The sequence below is a fragment of the Canis aureus genome, chromosome 23, assembly GCF_053574225.1.
Source record: "Canis aureus isolate CA01 chromosome 23, VMU_Caureus_v.1.0, whole genome shotgun sequence".
Lineage (NCBI taxonomy): Eukaryota > Metazoa > Chordata > Mammalia > Carnivora > Canidae > Canis > Canis aureus.
In genome coordinates this window covers 45,457,365-45,472,864 of record NC_135633.1, presented here as the reverse complement: position 1 = coordinate 45,472,864, position 15,500 = coordinate 45,457,365, and the positions used below count along the sequence as shown (strand labels likewise).

The 15,500-nt window shown below is 47.6% G+C and overlaps 1 protein-coding gene across 9 annotated transcripts in view; it reads right to left on the bottom strand.

The window, feature by feature from the left end:
• The window catches only part of AMOTL1 (angiomotin like 1), a 146,468-nt gene that overhangs the window by 84,055 nt on the left and 46,913 nt on the right, over nucleotides 1-15,500 (bottom strand). The window contains exon 1 of one of the 9 annotated variants that reach the window (XM_077867493.1): nucleotides 8,492-8,651. The exons of the other annotated variants lie outside the window; for them this stretch is intronic. Within the exon in view, the coding sequence (XP_077723619.1) occupies nucleotides 8,492-8,540 (49 nt within the window). The 5' untranslated portion in view covers nucleotides 8,541-8,651. Of the gene's footprint in view, nucleotides 1-8,491; nucleotides 8,652-15,500 lie in introns of those variants that run through there. 9 annotated transcript variants of the gene reach the window in all.

Sequence of the window (15,500 nt, the reverse complement as noted above, 5' to 3'; positions counted from 1 at the left end):
TTAATGTCAGGAAGGACAAGGTCTGCCTCACACCTGCCTTCAGGGGTCACATTCCTAGGTCACACTAACCAGAGCTGCCCTTGCAGCTGAGAAGCAGCAGGCTGTGAGCTGCCTCCTTCCTCCCTGGCTCAGGGCCACAGGGCGCATGCAAAGCCCCACCTGATGCAGGAAAGCAAAGAGAGCCTGGAAGACAAGATATCTATCATCCTTGTCTTGCTCTGCCTTTTCTGAGAAGGGCGGAGGAAAAGAAGGAAGGGCAGAGCAGATCAGAAAGAGGTGCAAAAGAACAGAAGTGGGAAGACCTGTTGTATGGCTAGCGTGAGTTCCAGGGCCAGGTAATGAGCGCCTAACCACCTGGTGTGTACACATGCAAAGGAAGGTAGAGTATGCAAGAAGTATCTGGGAAGTCAATGCAGGGACCTGGATGGGGAGAAGGGTAAGGAACCTTACAGCTTTCAGAACACTTTCAAAGGGGGCAACTGTCAGGATGATGCAGTGTGGACCAGTATCTGAGCAAGTCCGGACACTGGCGGGTAGACCCAAGGCCTACCTCCTGCCTTGCGTTGACAAAGGGAGGTGCGCTAATGGAAATGGTTATTAGGCATTTGAATTGCGGCTCATATGACCAAGGCCCTGAATTTTCAGTTTATTTGCCTTTGGTTAACTTAGATAGCCACATGTGGCTAGTGATCACTGTGGCCAGTGTAGATCAAGAACTCAAAATAAAAATAGATGGGGGCCAGATCACATCTTCCAAATCTGTCAGAAAAAAAAAAATGTCATGGAATCATAGTTCTCAACTGTGAGGAAGCAGACTCTTAACAGTCTAGCATCTGTTCAAGCTCATTCTCAGCACCAAACCCTTCTTTGGTCATTACCACATCTACACATCAATGTGCCTTCAAATCATCTCAGTTTTGAAGGCCCTCGGAGACCCTAGCCCGACCATTCATCCATGTGGGGTCCTTCCCCATGTGGGATCCTTCCCCTGCAAACTTCATGTAATCCTTATAAGCGCCCAGCAGCTGTACGATTCAACATCAGGAGAAGTCCATCCTCAGGCCCAAGGATACCATTCTAAAGGGTAATCAGGGATGTTCAAACTAATAAATTTTGCATATGCTTTACCTCGTATGTAGTTTCTTCTTGTGCATTATCTCAATGATGCCTCACAATAACCTTACAACTCAAGTATGGAGTCAACCTATTTATTTTACAGAGGGTAAGTGACTTAGCCAAGGCAACATGGCTTGTATATAGTAACCACACACTCTAACTCGGCCTATCTTCCATGGAATGACAAAAGACAACTGTGAGAAGGAAAAGTCAGGGTTGGCAAGGGGGAAGGCACAGAAGGATGATCAGAGCAGAGCACGGAGTTACACAAATTAACAAGTAACCTGAGAAATCAATCTTTTTCAATCTCCCTCATTTAAACATAAACACATTCAGTTCCAAAGAGTTAAGCACCCCAGTCTAGGTCCGATTAAAGGGAGACTTTGCTCTCAAATAGTGGTTCTCAAAGTGCGATCCCCAGACCAGCAGGGCCAGCATCGTTTGAAAACTTGTTAGAAATGCAAATTCTCAGGCCCCTCTAAAAGCTAACTGAAACAAAACTTGGGGGGATGGGGCTCGCAGTCTGCTTTGTTAAAACATGGTAAAACACAGGCCCTTTTGGTGATTCCAATGCCCACCCACATTTGAGAACCACTGCTCTGGAGCAGTACATCTAAGGTCCATTCTACTTCCTCTGGGAAACAAACAATGTGGTCATCAAGGCAAAGGAAAGGGAGCTGCCGGCTGTGAAGTGTGGGACACATCCTGGTGACATCAGACCTGACTTACTGTACCTGAGGTCACAAGCACTGCCCAGTCTGAACTAGATCTGAGAGCACACTGACCTCCTGCCACCTCCTGTGGCTGGGGCAGAGAGGAAACTGTTCTTTACTCAGAAAATCTTGGTTGATAGGTGAGAAAAAGGTGTACTTTATAGCCAGTGCTAGCTTGTGAATGGAGCCTCCTAATTTCTCACCTCATCAATACTATTTGGTAAACGAAAACAGTGTTCCCAACTGTGAAAAGCGAAGTTTCTGTAAGTAAGAACTGGGATTCCAGTTTCTCAGAGAGAGGACATACGTGAGACTACACATAACATTCTAAAACCATTGGTCTCTCTGTATAATACTAATACTAATAATACTATTACTACTAATAATAATGGGAGCAGGTATTTACTGAGTGCTTTCAATGAGTCCAGCACTGCATATATGCACTGCTCCTTTTCACCCTCATGCAACTCCAAGAGGTAAGAACTATTACTGTCTCCATCTCATCCGTGAGGCTTCAGCACATCAGGTTCCCTGAGATCATGCAGCAGGGAGGCAGCAGGGCCAGGAAGCAAAACAGGTCTACAGAATATCACCTCCTTTTTCACTTTAACACCCGTTCTTATTTTAAAGCTATCTAATGTGGTTCAGACTCTTTATGTTATTGACTTTCAAGGACTGCAGTCTTACTATTTTCTTAAGCTATTATGCCATGTCCCCTTCAAAAAAAGCCCTCAACCACACTCAGTTTATCCCAAGTCTTTCAGCACATGCTTAAGAATCAGAATAACCTAGGGGATCCCTGGGTGGCTCGGCGGTTTGGCGCCTGCCTTTGGCCCAGGGCGCGGTCCTGGAGTCCCGGGATCGAGTCCCACGTCGGGCTCCTGGCATGGAGCCTGCTTCTCACTCTGCCTGTGTCTCTGCCTCTCGTGTGTGTGTGTGTGTGTGTGTGTGTGTGTGTCTATCATAAATAAATAAATAAATCTTTAAAAAAAAAAAAAGAGAGAATCAGGATAACCCACATCGAAGATGGCAATACAGATATCCAAAAACTGGATCAAAGGCAAGAATTGATTTTTCTTCCCACCATGCGTGGGCAACATGCCCAGGGAAGCCCTGACCCCCTTCATCAAAGCAAGCCCTCTCCGCTCAGTGCTCCCACGGTGCATCATGTTTGTCTCTTTTACCATACTTAACACAGAAATACCCACACAATGACCGCACTGAGAGGTGAGCTCTCAAGGATGGGAACATGCCTGATTCAACTATGTGCTGCTTCTAGAACACTAAATACATAATACAACCTAAGAGATGGTTTTTAAGATCAGAAGCCAGACATAAAAATTCTTAAAAGAGGATAAAAGTGAACTACAATTTGCACATAAAATGTGAAACTATGGGGGCGTCTTGGGTGGCTCAGCTGATTGAGTGTCCAACTCTTGGTTTCAGGTCAGGTGGTGATCTCAGGGTCATGAGATGGAGCTCCACATTGGGCTCCTCAATCAGCACAGATTTTGCTTAAGTTTCCCTCTCCTTCTGCCCCTCCCAGCCACGCTCACTCTAAAAGAAAGAAATCATTTTTTTAAAAATGTAAAACTATGAAACTTTTAAAAGGAAACCCAGGAGAAAATCTTTGGGATTTTCTAAGGCAAAGCATTCTTAGATATGACACCAAAAGAACAATACATAGGGATCCCTGGGTGGCGCAGCGGTTTGGCGCCTGCCTTTGGCCCAGGGCGCGATCCTGGAGACCTGGGATCGAATCCCACGTCGGGCTCCCAGTGCATGGAGCCTGCTTCTCCCTCTGCCTGTGTCTCTGCCTCTCTCTCTCTCTCTGTGTGTGACTATCATAAATAAATAAAAATTAAAAAAAAAAGAACAACCCATAAAATGAAAAAAAAAATCAATAAACTGGACTTCATCAAAATTAAGAACGTTTTAATTTTGCAAAAGATTAAAAGATCTGGTTAAAAAGCAGAAAAAGATCTGGTTAAAAAGATAAAAAGGCAAACTACATACTGGAAGAAAATATATGCAAGCCATATATCTGACAAAGGACTCATTGAGAGTTTGTGAAGAATTCTCAAAGCTCAACAGTAAACAAAACAAAACAAACAAAACAAACAAACAAAAAAAAACCACCCCAGTCCAATTGGAATATGAGCAGGACGTGAGCAGACATTTCACCAGAGAGGACATACAGATGGCAAACACATGAAAAGATGCTCAACATGATTAGCCATTAGGGCATGCAAATTAAAACAAGGCTGAGACTAGAACAATTGTTGGGACAGCTAAAATAATAAACAAATGCAGGTGAGGATGCAGAGAAAAGTCAGCTCTTTCATACATGGCTGGTGGGAATGTAAAATTGTACAGCCACTCCGGAACACAGTTTGGCAATATCTTAAAAAACAAAACATACACCTACCATTCAAAATCCAGAAATCCCACTCCTGGGCATTTACCCCAGAGAAATGAAAACACGTCTGTACAAAACCCCGTGCACAAAGGTTCACAGCAACTTTAATTCTAAGAGCCCAAAACTGGAAACAGCCCAAATGTTCTTCAGTAGGTGAATGGTTAAACAAGCTGTGGTATATCCATACCAGGGAATACTACTCAGCAATTAAAAAAAAAAAAAAAAAAAAAACAGACTATTGATACTGTGATACTGGGTGGATCTCAAGGGAATCATGCTGAGTGAAAAAGCTAATTTCAAAAGGTCACATACCATTGATTTGATTTCTGTAACATTCTCAAAATGATAGAGAGGGAGTAGGGATTAAGTGCTTCCTAGGGGTAACTGCAGCTGGGTGCAGGAGGGGTGAGTAGCTTGACTATGACCGGGTGCACAAGTGACATCCTTGAGCTAATGGAATAGTTCTATATCTTGACTTTGATAGTGGTTACCAGAATCTTCAAGAGTGGAAAAAATTGCAAAGAAGTATATATACACAAACACAAGTGAGCATGTAAAACCAGTGAAATCTGACTATGCTCTACGGACTGCACCAATGTCAATTTCCTGGTTCTACTGTACTTTGGTTATGTAAGATGTTACCAATGGGGGAAAATGGGTGAAGAGTACACACGACCTCTCTACTATTTTTGCAATTTTCCATAAAGCTATATAATCATTTCAAAATAAAGTTTTTTTAAAAAAGTGAACTATAGGCATTTTGCTTAAAAGCAAAACAAAATGAACAAAGCAGAGGCATATATGGCTGCACTTCTGGTCAGTTAGACCCCAAACACAGATTTAAAAGCACACAGTAGGCCTATGTGACTTCATTTTTATTTTAAAAAAGTGAAATCCCATTGTCCAGAGTCTGAACAGGGATACATTTCCTAACATCTTCGAGCTACTTTCCCATCCCCCTCATAAAAATGGAAAAAAAAAAAAAAAAAAGCCTGATGTGTGAGCCCCTTTGGGAATCCAGAAGTCCTATCCTAAGTGCCTGGAATGAATAAACCCTGTTTCACAAGAACAGAGGCCAAGGGCCTCACAATTTAAGAGAACCGGCGTGGTGCCATCGCACAAGCCCAGGCGTGGCTTCCCTCAGCAAAAGTAGTGTACTGACCTACCCACGATGGCCAAGATTTAAATTTTGCCTTTCTTCCAAAACAAAACAAAGTCAAACCAACAAAATAAAAATCTAAAAAAAATTGCTAAGCAAACAAACAAAAACCTCAACAACTTCAGAGGATTTCCAACAAACCTTATAATCAAATATGTCCTCTTAGCTGACCTCCAACTTACCCCTGGCTTTTCAAGTATTCCACTGCCTAGTGAATTCTGGGACAGGAGAGCCAACCAAAATTAATGAAAAAATAGGATAAGAAAAATTATTCAAAACACTAGAGAATTTCCTGACCAGAGCGGCTTCCATATGCATTTGAAACGCAGATTAGCTTCATGGGGGTGGGATGCTACTTTGGGAGAATTTTGCAGATCAGAACTACCAACAGGTCTTACAAAGTGACTGCCTTTTATTTTAATGGCCTGGAAAATCTTTGCAATTTTTACAGTTTTCACTAGCAATCCCTTGTTTCGAAAGTCATTCATTATTTTTTTTTAAAGAGCCTCACGTTACACAGTGCTTTATCATTTCACAAATGACTATGAAGAAAACCAACACGGGTACCTAGGGGCTGCACCTTTCCACGCAACGCTCACCAGCCGGGCTGCCCCCTAATTTCAATTAGTTGGGCCATCTTTCCTCCAGGCCCTGGGTCCGCTCTTCTCCACCGGGGTAGACATCAACAAAACAAAACAAAACAAAAAAACCCCCACAGAAGTCTCCAGGCTCACTGGCCAAGGGCAGATGCTCTCAAGTCTAATCAGCAGAATGCCTTCCCATAAAATTACTCCCATTTCTGCATTCATGTGCTTTTCTTAAGGACAGCACTTTTAAATCTCATTTAAACTGAAAGTCCTCCATTAGCTTCCATGAAAAGATGTATTTTTAAATGCTTTGATCTCCACATGCCCTTCGGTGCATTAGTATTCTTCACGCTCCACCATTCACAAAGAACCAAAAAGACCAAGACTTCTGCGAATTTTAAAAAGATGAGGGAGGGTGGATTTTAAGTGCCGGCACCTTTTCTCCCTCCCATCCACTTGCAGAGTTTACCAGGGTTTCCTTATCAATCTCGAAAAATGTATGTCACAAAAGTCAACCTGTACCTATCCAAAAACCACACATCCTCCCAGACCCCATCAGGGAGACTAGAGGCATCTCTAAAACTTCTACTTTACATCTTCCTCCTTTTCATTCTGGCCAAAGCAGTGGTTTCCAACCCTTTACTCCTCTGCAAAACAGTTCAAAGTGTATTCAAGTATTGTTCCCACACAATTCCCATAAAGAATATTCATACGAGCTGCACTATAATCCTCAGAACACGTCCTGGGAGATAAATTTCAAATTGGTCTAGATTCTTCAAGAACTTGCAATCTAGAGAGCCCACTCATCCTTGCCCTGGGTCTGACACCAACAGAGAGCTACTGGGGTCCGGGAGCAGTGGGGGTCCAGCAGCGGTGGGCAGCCAGGGGAAACGTTAAAGCCGTTTGGCAGGGACCCACAGGCCCTGCAGAGAGCCATAATTGTTCAACATTTCAAGCCTTGACTTTCCACTTCCCGAAAAGGAAGGAAGTTTTTTGGTATAGTAGCTATTAATATCCCTCTATTCTGGTTTGACTCGCTTGTGGCAAGTAACGTTGCTGTTTGGCGCAGTCCAAAGCATCTTCCGGCGTTGTAAGTGGCTCTCGGGACCCCCTAAGTGCGCTAGCACCGAGGGCTTCGTAAGCAGTACAAACACTCGAGTCTCCTAAGGTGCTTGGAAGAAGGAAATGGGCAACCATGTCCCCACGTTACCACCGCCGAGCTGCTGGGGGACCCCGTGGACCAAGTGCTCGGTCCCACCTGCGGAGCCTCCGGAGGCCGCAGGACCGGGGCGCCCCCTGCCCGAGCCCCCGCCCGGGGGATCCACACAGTAGCCGGGCATTCCCCGGGGCACTGCCATTCGAAGACAGTAACGCAACACCCAGGCCAAAATAGCAAAACCCTCCAACAAAAATGGGCAGGGAAGGTCTCCCCGGCGCCCCACTGGGGCAGGGCGGGGCGGGGCGCGGCGCGGGAGCTCCGGGTGGGAGCCGGGACCTGAGCCCGGGCTCCGGAGGGCGACACTCGGGGCCGCGTCGGGGCCGGGGCAGGGGGCAGAGGCCCGCGGGTGGGAGCGCGCGGCGCCGGCGGTTCCAAGGGTCCCGGCCCCTGCCCCTGCCCCGCGCAGGGCCCCCGGCTCCGCGGGGCTGCCGCCGGCCGACGTGCCAACCTCCCTCCCGCCGCAAATGTCACATTCCAAGAAAAACCAGTTCCACTCGGAAAGTTTAATATCCCCCCCGAAACCAGTGTCTTTCTGTAAAGGCAGCGCTGACATCAGGGAGAGCAAATGAAGTCTAACTCCCCGGGGTCTGTCCCAGAAACTAGTCTGCAGAGAACAAAGGCGCAGCAGCTACCGCGATCCGAGCCCCGGGTCTGGAGCGCGACCCCCCGGCCGGCGCCCCCAGCCCCGCCCCGCCCCGCCCCGCCCCGCCCCCGCCGGAGCCCAGGCGCCCCCGCGGGCAGGAAGGGTCCGGCCGGGGCGCCGCATCCCGTCGGGCGGGCCCGGGCGCGCGCCTTTGTCTCGCCGGAGGGCACAGCCCCCGGCCCCGCTTCCGCCGCCTCCCCCGCAGCCGGGAGACCCGCGCGGGCGCGTCCGCAGAGCCGGCCTAGGGCAGCGCCCCCCGGGGAGGCCGTTCCCGCGTCGGGCGCGCGCACCCCAGGGCCCGGCTCGGCGGCGGCGCGGCTTCCCGGGCGCGGACGGCGCGGGCGGCCCCCGGGGCTGCGAGGTGGCGCGGGAACAGGCTCCGGCTTTTTTTTTTTTTTTTTACCCCATCTGGGTAAAGAAGAGCAAGCCCGCGGTGGCTGACGCTCCGGCCGCCGGCGCCGAATCGGCTGCCCGAGTCGCTGGGCCCCGAGGAGCAGCCCCGCGCCCGAGCGGCCAGGGGTGGAGGAGCGGCGCCCGGAGCACGCGGAGCACCCGGGGCACGCGGAGCACCCGGAGCACCCGGAGCACCCCGAGCACCCGGAGCACCCGGGGCACCCGGGGCAGGGACCGCTTACCTTTCACCGCAGACTCACAAGTTCCCCGGCGCAACTTTGCCCTCCGCATGAGGAGACCATGGCTCGTTCAGGGGCGCGGCTGGGGCAGGCGGCCGCCGGGCAGCGCGCAGGGCATGGCGCGGGGCGGCGCGGGGAAGCGGCGCCCGACAGTCAGCCGCGTTCACACAGGAAGGGGGGAAGCGCCCGGGCTTCACCTCCAGCCCGAGCCGCCGGCCGCCGCTGGGTCCTAGAGCGCCCCGCGCTCCCCGCCCGCGCCCCCCCGCCCCGCGCCCCCGGGCCGCCGGGGAGGGTCGCGGGCCGGAGCCTGTAACCCTACACCGCACCCGCCCCGGCGCCCGGCCGCTGGGCCCTAGAGCCCGCCCGCAGCCGCTGCCGCCCCTCCCGGGCCGGGCCGTCGCCGGCTGACGTGTCTCCCGGAGCCTCCCGGAGCCTCCCGGGGCGGGACGCGGGGCCGGTGAGTCCCTGCCTCGGCTCAGTTCATGTCAGACTCCCCAGTTCTCCCTCCTTCGACTTGCTCTTCCTTCCCACCGGTTTCCCGGTCTGCCCACAAAAGCCAGGTTAGGTCATATTTCGGATTCTTTTTTTTTCTTCAGTGGAATTTCCAGGTGAAAAGTGGCCGCGCTCCTGTGCATCCTCCAGGCCCCGGCGCGTCTATCACACACGGGCCGGGCGCCGGGACGCTGCATCCGACCCTGCTGACAGCGGAAGGGTCAAAACAGACCTTCCCGCCTTAGGTACCGAATGCGTCGGCAAGACTGCATATCCTGTGCTCACACCCCACAGGCTGTCATCTGCCCGGGTGGAAGCACAGAAAGTGACTCCGGAAAAATGTTGCCGATTCTGCCCACCTCTTAACACTGGCCCTATTAAGAAGCACTACTCACCCACCCTGTTAACGCTCAGTGGTCCTGGGCAGGCCCCTGGAGCCTCCCAGCCGTAACGTTTCTCCCCTAGCTTTCCGCGACCCGCTCTGCCACTCCAGGTTGAGAGGCCCGGGAATAGGACAGGTGCCGCCAAGAGACCTCCACAGGAGGGTCGGCGCGTACCATTTTTTATTTGTGCTCCTCGCCTCTCTTTCCCTTCTCACTAGACCAGGATTTCTTCTGGGATTCCTGCCTGGACTGTGGTAATTACCCAATTAGTCTGCCAGCGGTTGTACCCTTCCAGTCACTCCTGGTGGATTGTGTATCCTGATTCCAGTCTATTCTGATTCCTCTGATGGCTCAGTAACCTCTGCTCCCAAGATGAAACCCAAATGCAGTAATTTAACAATCATTTACCAAATACCTACTCCATTTCACATCAGCTACCCCAGTACTTGATAGCACATAAAAGAAACAAAGGAAACAGCCGCTAACCAGCCTTTCTAGGATTCATTTAATTAGTTCATATAACTTGTCAACCCAGACAAGTTATGCAACCAGAAAATAGGAAAGCACTAGAGATGCCTGAAAAATATGGAATAAAGGACTGACTACAGGCAGGAGAAAAGGGAGCCTTGAATGGTGGTGGGGCTCAGATGCAGGTAGCATTTGTAGGAAATTAGAGTGGGAAAGAGGTAACAGATTAAAAAAAAAAAAAGGAGAGAAATAAGGAAGGAAGCTAACATTTATTAATTGCCCCCACTAGATAACACAGTCTATCCTAGGAGGCAGCACAATTTAATTGTTACAAGCATCCACTGGAACAAAACAGGTAGGAGTTGAGTGACCGCTCACCCACTCACTCACTGTATGACCCTGGGCAAGTTACCCAACTTTTCTAAACTTTAGTTTCATTTGCAAGGTGATGGAAATAGCCATCCCACAGTGATGGTTGAAGGATGGAATGAAGTCACAAATAAAATACTTAGCACCCATGCTTATAAATGCTGAACGCACACTTGCTATTATTATTTCAATCAGCCTTTCAATACCCCTGTGAGGTAGGGAGCCAATGTGGGAAACTGTCTCAGGAAGCAACTGACATGTGAGGTTGGGGCCAAGGCGATGGGAAAGGAAGAAGGAGCTACCATGCAGATACCAAATCTTCAAAGATACCACATACAGTGAAGGTATCAAATCTTTGAGGCAAGATTTTACTTTTTCCAGTGACTAGAGAGGAGGAAGAACAAGGTAATCAAGTTATGCCACCTTTTGACTCTAGATCATAGGAAGAATGGACTAACCATTCCTGGAAGCACGGGTCATTGGACCAATGCTGGGAGAAGCCAAGTGAAGAGGGGGAACTGGTTTGAGAAAGTTGTTGAAAGACTTTACTGCCCTCTGGGCAAGAGGAAAGAAGGAACAAAAGCCCCGGTGAGAAGTGGAGAATAGAGGTGTAGGGAAAGGTAGAAATGAAGCTATGAAGATGGGTTTACTTGGAGAATGCTCAGGACCAAAACCACAACAACAAAAACAACAACAAACAATAGGGAAAGGAGAAGGAAGAAGAGGGAAGGTTGGAGAAATAGAAGAGTGTAAAAGTTTAAAGGCTGCAAGCCTGAGGAAGTTGTGAGACAGTCCATCCAGCAAGGGCTACGGATTCCTAAACTTGCCATGAAGTGGTAGGTCCTGATTATGGGCTCCAGCAGGTGGACCTAGTCTGAGCTCTGCAAATTGGATACTAAGTAACAATAGCAGGGTCAAATACATGGTGGCTAATTTTTCCCCTCCATGTGCCTTAATTTCCTCAACTATTAATAATCACCACATCAAATATAGAAAAATGAATCATCTTCCACATCAAATATATCTGGAAAAAAATATATATCCAAACCTACGATCCAGGAACCAGGGCCTGAGAAAAAGACTTCGCATTTGACTAGCAACAGGTCATCAATAACATTTTACAGTATATTTGGTTGCAGATTCCAACTGTAGTTGGGGCCAAACAGAAACAAGGTATGTCAACAACAGGGGCACGTAGGTGGCTCAGTCAGTTAAGCATCTACCTTTGGTTTAGGTCTCAATCCGGGGGTCCTGAGATGGAGCCCCACATCATCAGGCTCCCCCCTCAATGGGGAATCTACTTGTCCTCTCCCTCTGCCCCTCCCCCCGCTCATGCTCTCTCTCTCTCTCTCTCTCAAATGAATAAATAAAATCTTTAAAAATTTTTTTGAAAATGGTTACAACAAAACCTGAACACTGCTTTCCTAACAATAAGGTAGTTCGCCATCAGCATCTGTGGTTTTTTTAGATCTAGATACTCACTCAAAAGGTCAGCATTCTTTCTAAAGTGACCCAGTTGTCTTTTACTCACTCCTAGGAAAGTTATAAAGGTGAAGATTTCCCCACACTTAGGGAAAACTCAAAGAAGAGTCTTTAACCCCAAAGAGGACATGTACTAGGGTGTTCCAGACCAGGTGACAGAGGCATCTGTCAGGTAGAGGAGGATGAACGTGCTCTTAGGGTCAGTTTTGACTTCAAGTCCTGGGTCCATCTACTTCCAGCTATGAAGAATAGCATCACATGAACCTCAGCCTCCTCCTCTGTAAAATGGGAATAATTACACTTACCTCACTGGTTTATTGTGAGGACTAAATTAGGTAATACATATCAAGCACTAGACACACAATAGAAATTCAGTAAAAGCAACCCTTCTCTACTCCTCCAAGGATTTGAAATACCAAGGAATTGAAATTCTCTATTAAAATGCAAACCTCCTTTCGCCTCACTCTTCTCTGCACCCTCCAAACACACCTCATTAAGTCCTTATCAACTACTATATATTGACTAGGATGGGCCCTAAGAATGGGCCTGAAAACGACACAGGGCAAAAAGAGAGTGATCATGACCACAGAAGGGAAAGTTACCACACAGCATCACCCAAAATAGATCCCGCTACATTTGGGAGTTCCCAATCAATGCCTGTTGAGTAAACAAATGAACATTGAATGTAGCCAGGCTGTCCTTATCAAGATGCTTGTTTTGCTTCCAGAACATGTCAGGAGATTTTTTTGAAGCCCAAGTTCTGCAGTGCTTCCCAAAGTGTGATTTATAAACCAGAAATGTACAGAGTTAAGCTTCTGATGTCCCCACTCCCAAATTCTACAGAAGGGGGACATCCTAGATTCCATTCTGACTCCCAGCATGCTGAAGCTTGAGGGCCATGAGCTAAGGTCCCCGAATGGCTCCTTGGGTCCATGGTGCTCTTGTGATTCCCTTTCGGAAGCATTCACTATAACAGAGCTTACTATGATAAAGGTAAAGGAGGAGGGATGACATATTAGAAGTTAAAAATAAAGCACTACAGGAGCATAATGGAGTAATTGATTCTGTCCAGCAGGCCAAGAGCAGGTTCCAAGAAATCCAAGTGCTCAGAGGAGGAGGGTACTACCAGAGAAGACATGGGCACAGGAAAGGAAAGCACACACCGTCATGCTTCTCAGAATTTTCCTTTGAGTTCTTTCTTCTTTTCAGAAACATAAATGGTCACACCCACCGCAGAGCTGATCATTGACATATTATTGCCAAGCAAGACAATTTCTCCCAAGCTTTTCTTTCAGTTCTCCGTTTTGCCAAGACGATAGTTGTGAATTTTTCCCCTGCTTGTTTCCAAATACAAAATCATGTTCTCAAATAAGTTTTCTCACATGGCACATATTTCCTTTGGAGATTCTGACACATGCCCTGCCCCCATCTTGCAAGCTGCTGACAGGAGCAAAACTCAGGGAATCCTGGGAGGGCCTCAAAATAGATGGGGAAGGGGAGGAATATTGTGTGCAGAGAGGGAGGAGCAAGGCAGGGCTCCATCTTCTAACTAAGAATGGAAGAGTGAAAAACAGAGAGCAAATGGAAATACACAAGGTGAGGCACCCCTGAAGTTCTAGAAATACCAGGTGCCTTAGAGATGAGGAAACTGCTTCTAGGAAGAACTCAATGTTACATAACAGAATAGGGCATTTGGAAACTCTGTTCCATTTGAATATTATGCAAGGATTCTGTTGATTACAGAAAAATTTCCCAACATATATGAAGTCCCTACTAAGGGCCAGGCTCCATGCTACCGTCCTACCCCGGCGTTAGGCTCATCTAGTAAGTTACAGATCTGAGGCCTGTCTGTCTGGATGTTTTTAGCTTCGCCATCCATAGCGACATACCGGTCTCTTCTTGGCAGTGGCTTTCTCCTGTGAGTGGGTTACCTAGTGTTTGCTCAACACCTAATTTGATCTATAGAAAACCAACAAGCAGAGGGTAGACACGATCTTGTCCAGGGAAAATGCACACATGCCCAAATACTAAGGAGGGAGAGTAGAGACAGTGACCCCGAACAAAACTGAGCTCAGATCCTGACTCAGTAGCTAGGAACTACTGGCAAGTAGCAGCCAAGTAGCAGGTATTTAATAAATAATGATCATTTTAATTATTAATTGCTACTCTTAATACAGAAGTTTGGGGAATATTGAAAGCTCATACTTTTCGGTTGATTGGTTTTCTCAAGGTTTCTTAGTAGCAGCATTACTGACATTTTGGCCCAAGTCAGTCTCTGTCGTGAGGAGTGTCCTGGGCATTGGAGGGTGTTTTTAGCAGCATCCAGCACATGCCAGAAGCAACCTCACCCCAAGCATGGCAACTAATAATGTCTCCATACAGTGCCAAATGTCTCCTATGGGGTAAAATTGTGCCCAGCTGAGAATCACTGAGTTAGCGGAGTAATTAATGTTGCCCATTTACAGGATCCGAAGCTTCTGACCATATTGATCATTCTGTTGAGTTGTTGGGTGAATCCAATCCAGACTAACAGGAGACCACCTCAGTTTTGTTCATCCTATGTTATATCAATCATGATGTGGTTATTTCTTCCTATTCCTCTTTCCATGAACAAAAAGCTAATTATATTTTTTTCTATTTCTAATAATGATATAGACACGTTTGGGTTTTTTACCCCCAAAGCTGGAATCATACTGAGTTTCTGAAACAACAGCAACATAAAATCACTATTAAAAACAAGGATTGTCACAGTAACCGAAGATAACTCAGGTCAAAACGTTCATACTGAAGTCCTGTAACTGCCATTCTGGAAAGGATGCTTGGTCATTTAATTCCAAAAACATGACCTTTCTGTTCTTAGCTAGAAACAACAGTGAGAAGGATAGTCCCTCCACAACCTGTATGGCAGTTCTGGTTCTTTCTAGAATATGCACTAAAGATGACATGTCTTGTACTTTCAATGCCCAAGACAGAGAAGTGGGGAACCTTTCACTCTTCCTAATGGCTCCAGCCACTCCGAGTGGATCAATTCAGGAGAAAAAAAAAAAAAAAAAATGTGACAGCATAAAGTCAGAGTGGCGGGGAAGAGTTAAAATTCACATCTTAACTGATCCATTTTATGCTGTAAAATAATTTACTGAAAGCACATTCATTCGTTCATTCCTTCAAAACATGTAATTGATTACACTAATAAGCCACACACACTCTGCTAGGTGCGTGAATGCCGTCATGTAGGCTGTCTTACACGTGTATAGATCAATCTATAATGACACCTTGGTCTCTGTGTGATGAGGAACAGGGGCAGGGCGCAGGAACAGGCACTAAGGAGGGAGAAGGTGGCTGGAAAGGGAAGGCATCTCCAAGATGGTGCAGAAGAGGGGGAGAGCGTTCCGGCTGGGGCAGACAGTGTGTGCAAAGACTCTGAAGCAGAGAAGAGCTCAACAAGAGGGAAGACCTTCAGGAGATGAAGGGAGGGGAGAGCCTGCGGGGATAGGCCCTGGAAGAGTTCCACAGGAATGTTCCCCTCTCCTCTACCCAGGGCCTGCGAACGGTTCCTTTCCACTCAGCCTTTGTGACGTAAGGCAGATACAAGATGAGTTTCAAGTTAAGTGGGAGAGAGATAAGGAACATCAGCAAATGAATAACTTGGGATAAACAATAACAAGAGGATCAAATGGAAACCACCTGCCGGTGAACTCCACAGTCTGTGTGTTTGCTCGCAGTATCTACACTCAAGATGTAGCCTCTCCAGAGGCTTCGACTGAGTCCTACTGAAAACGGGGAAGGACCCAGGCTCCTCAGTACCAGTAGGGCAGTCA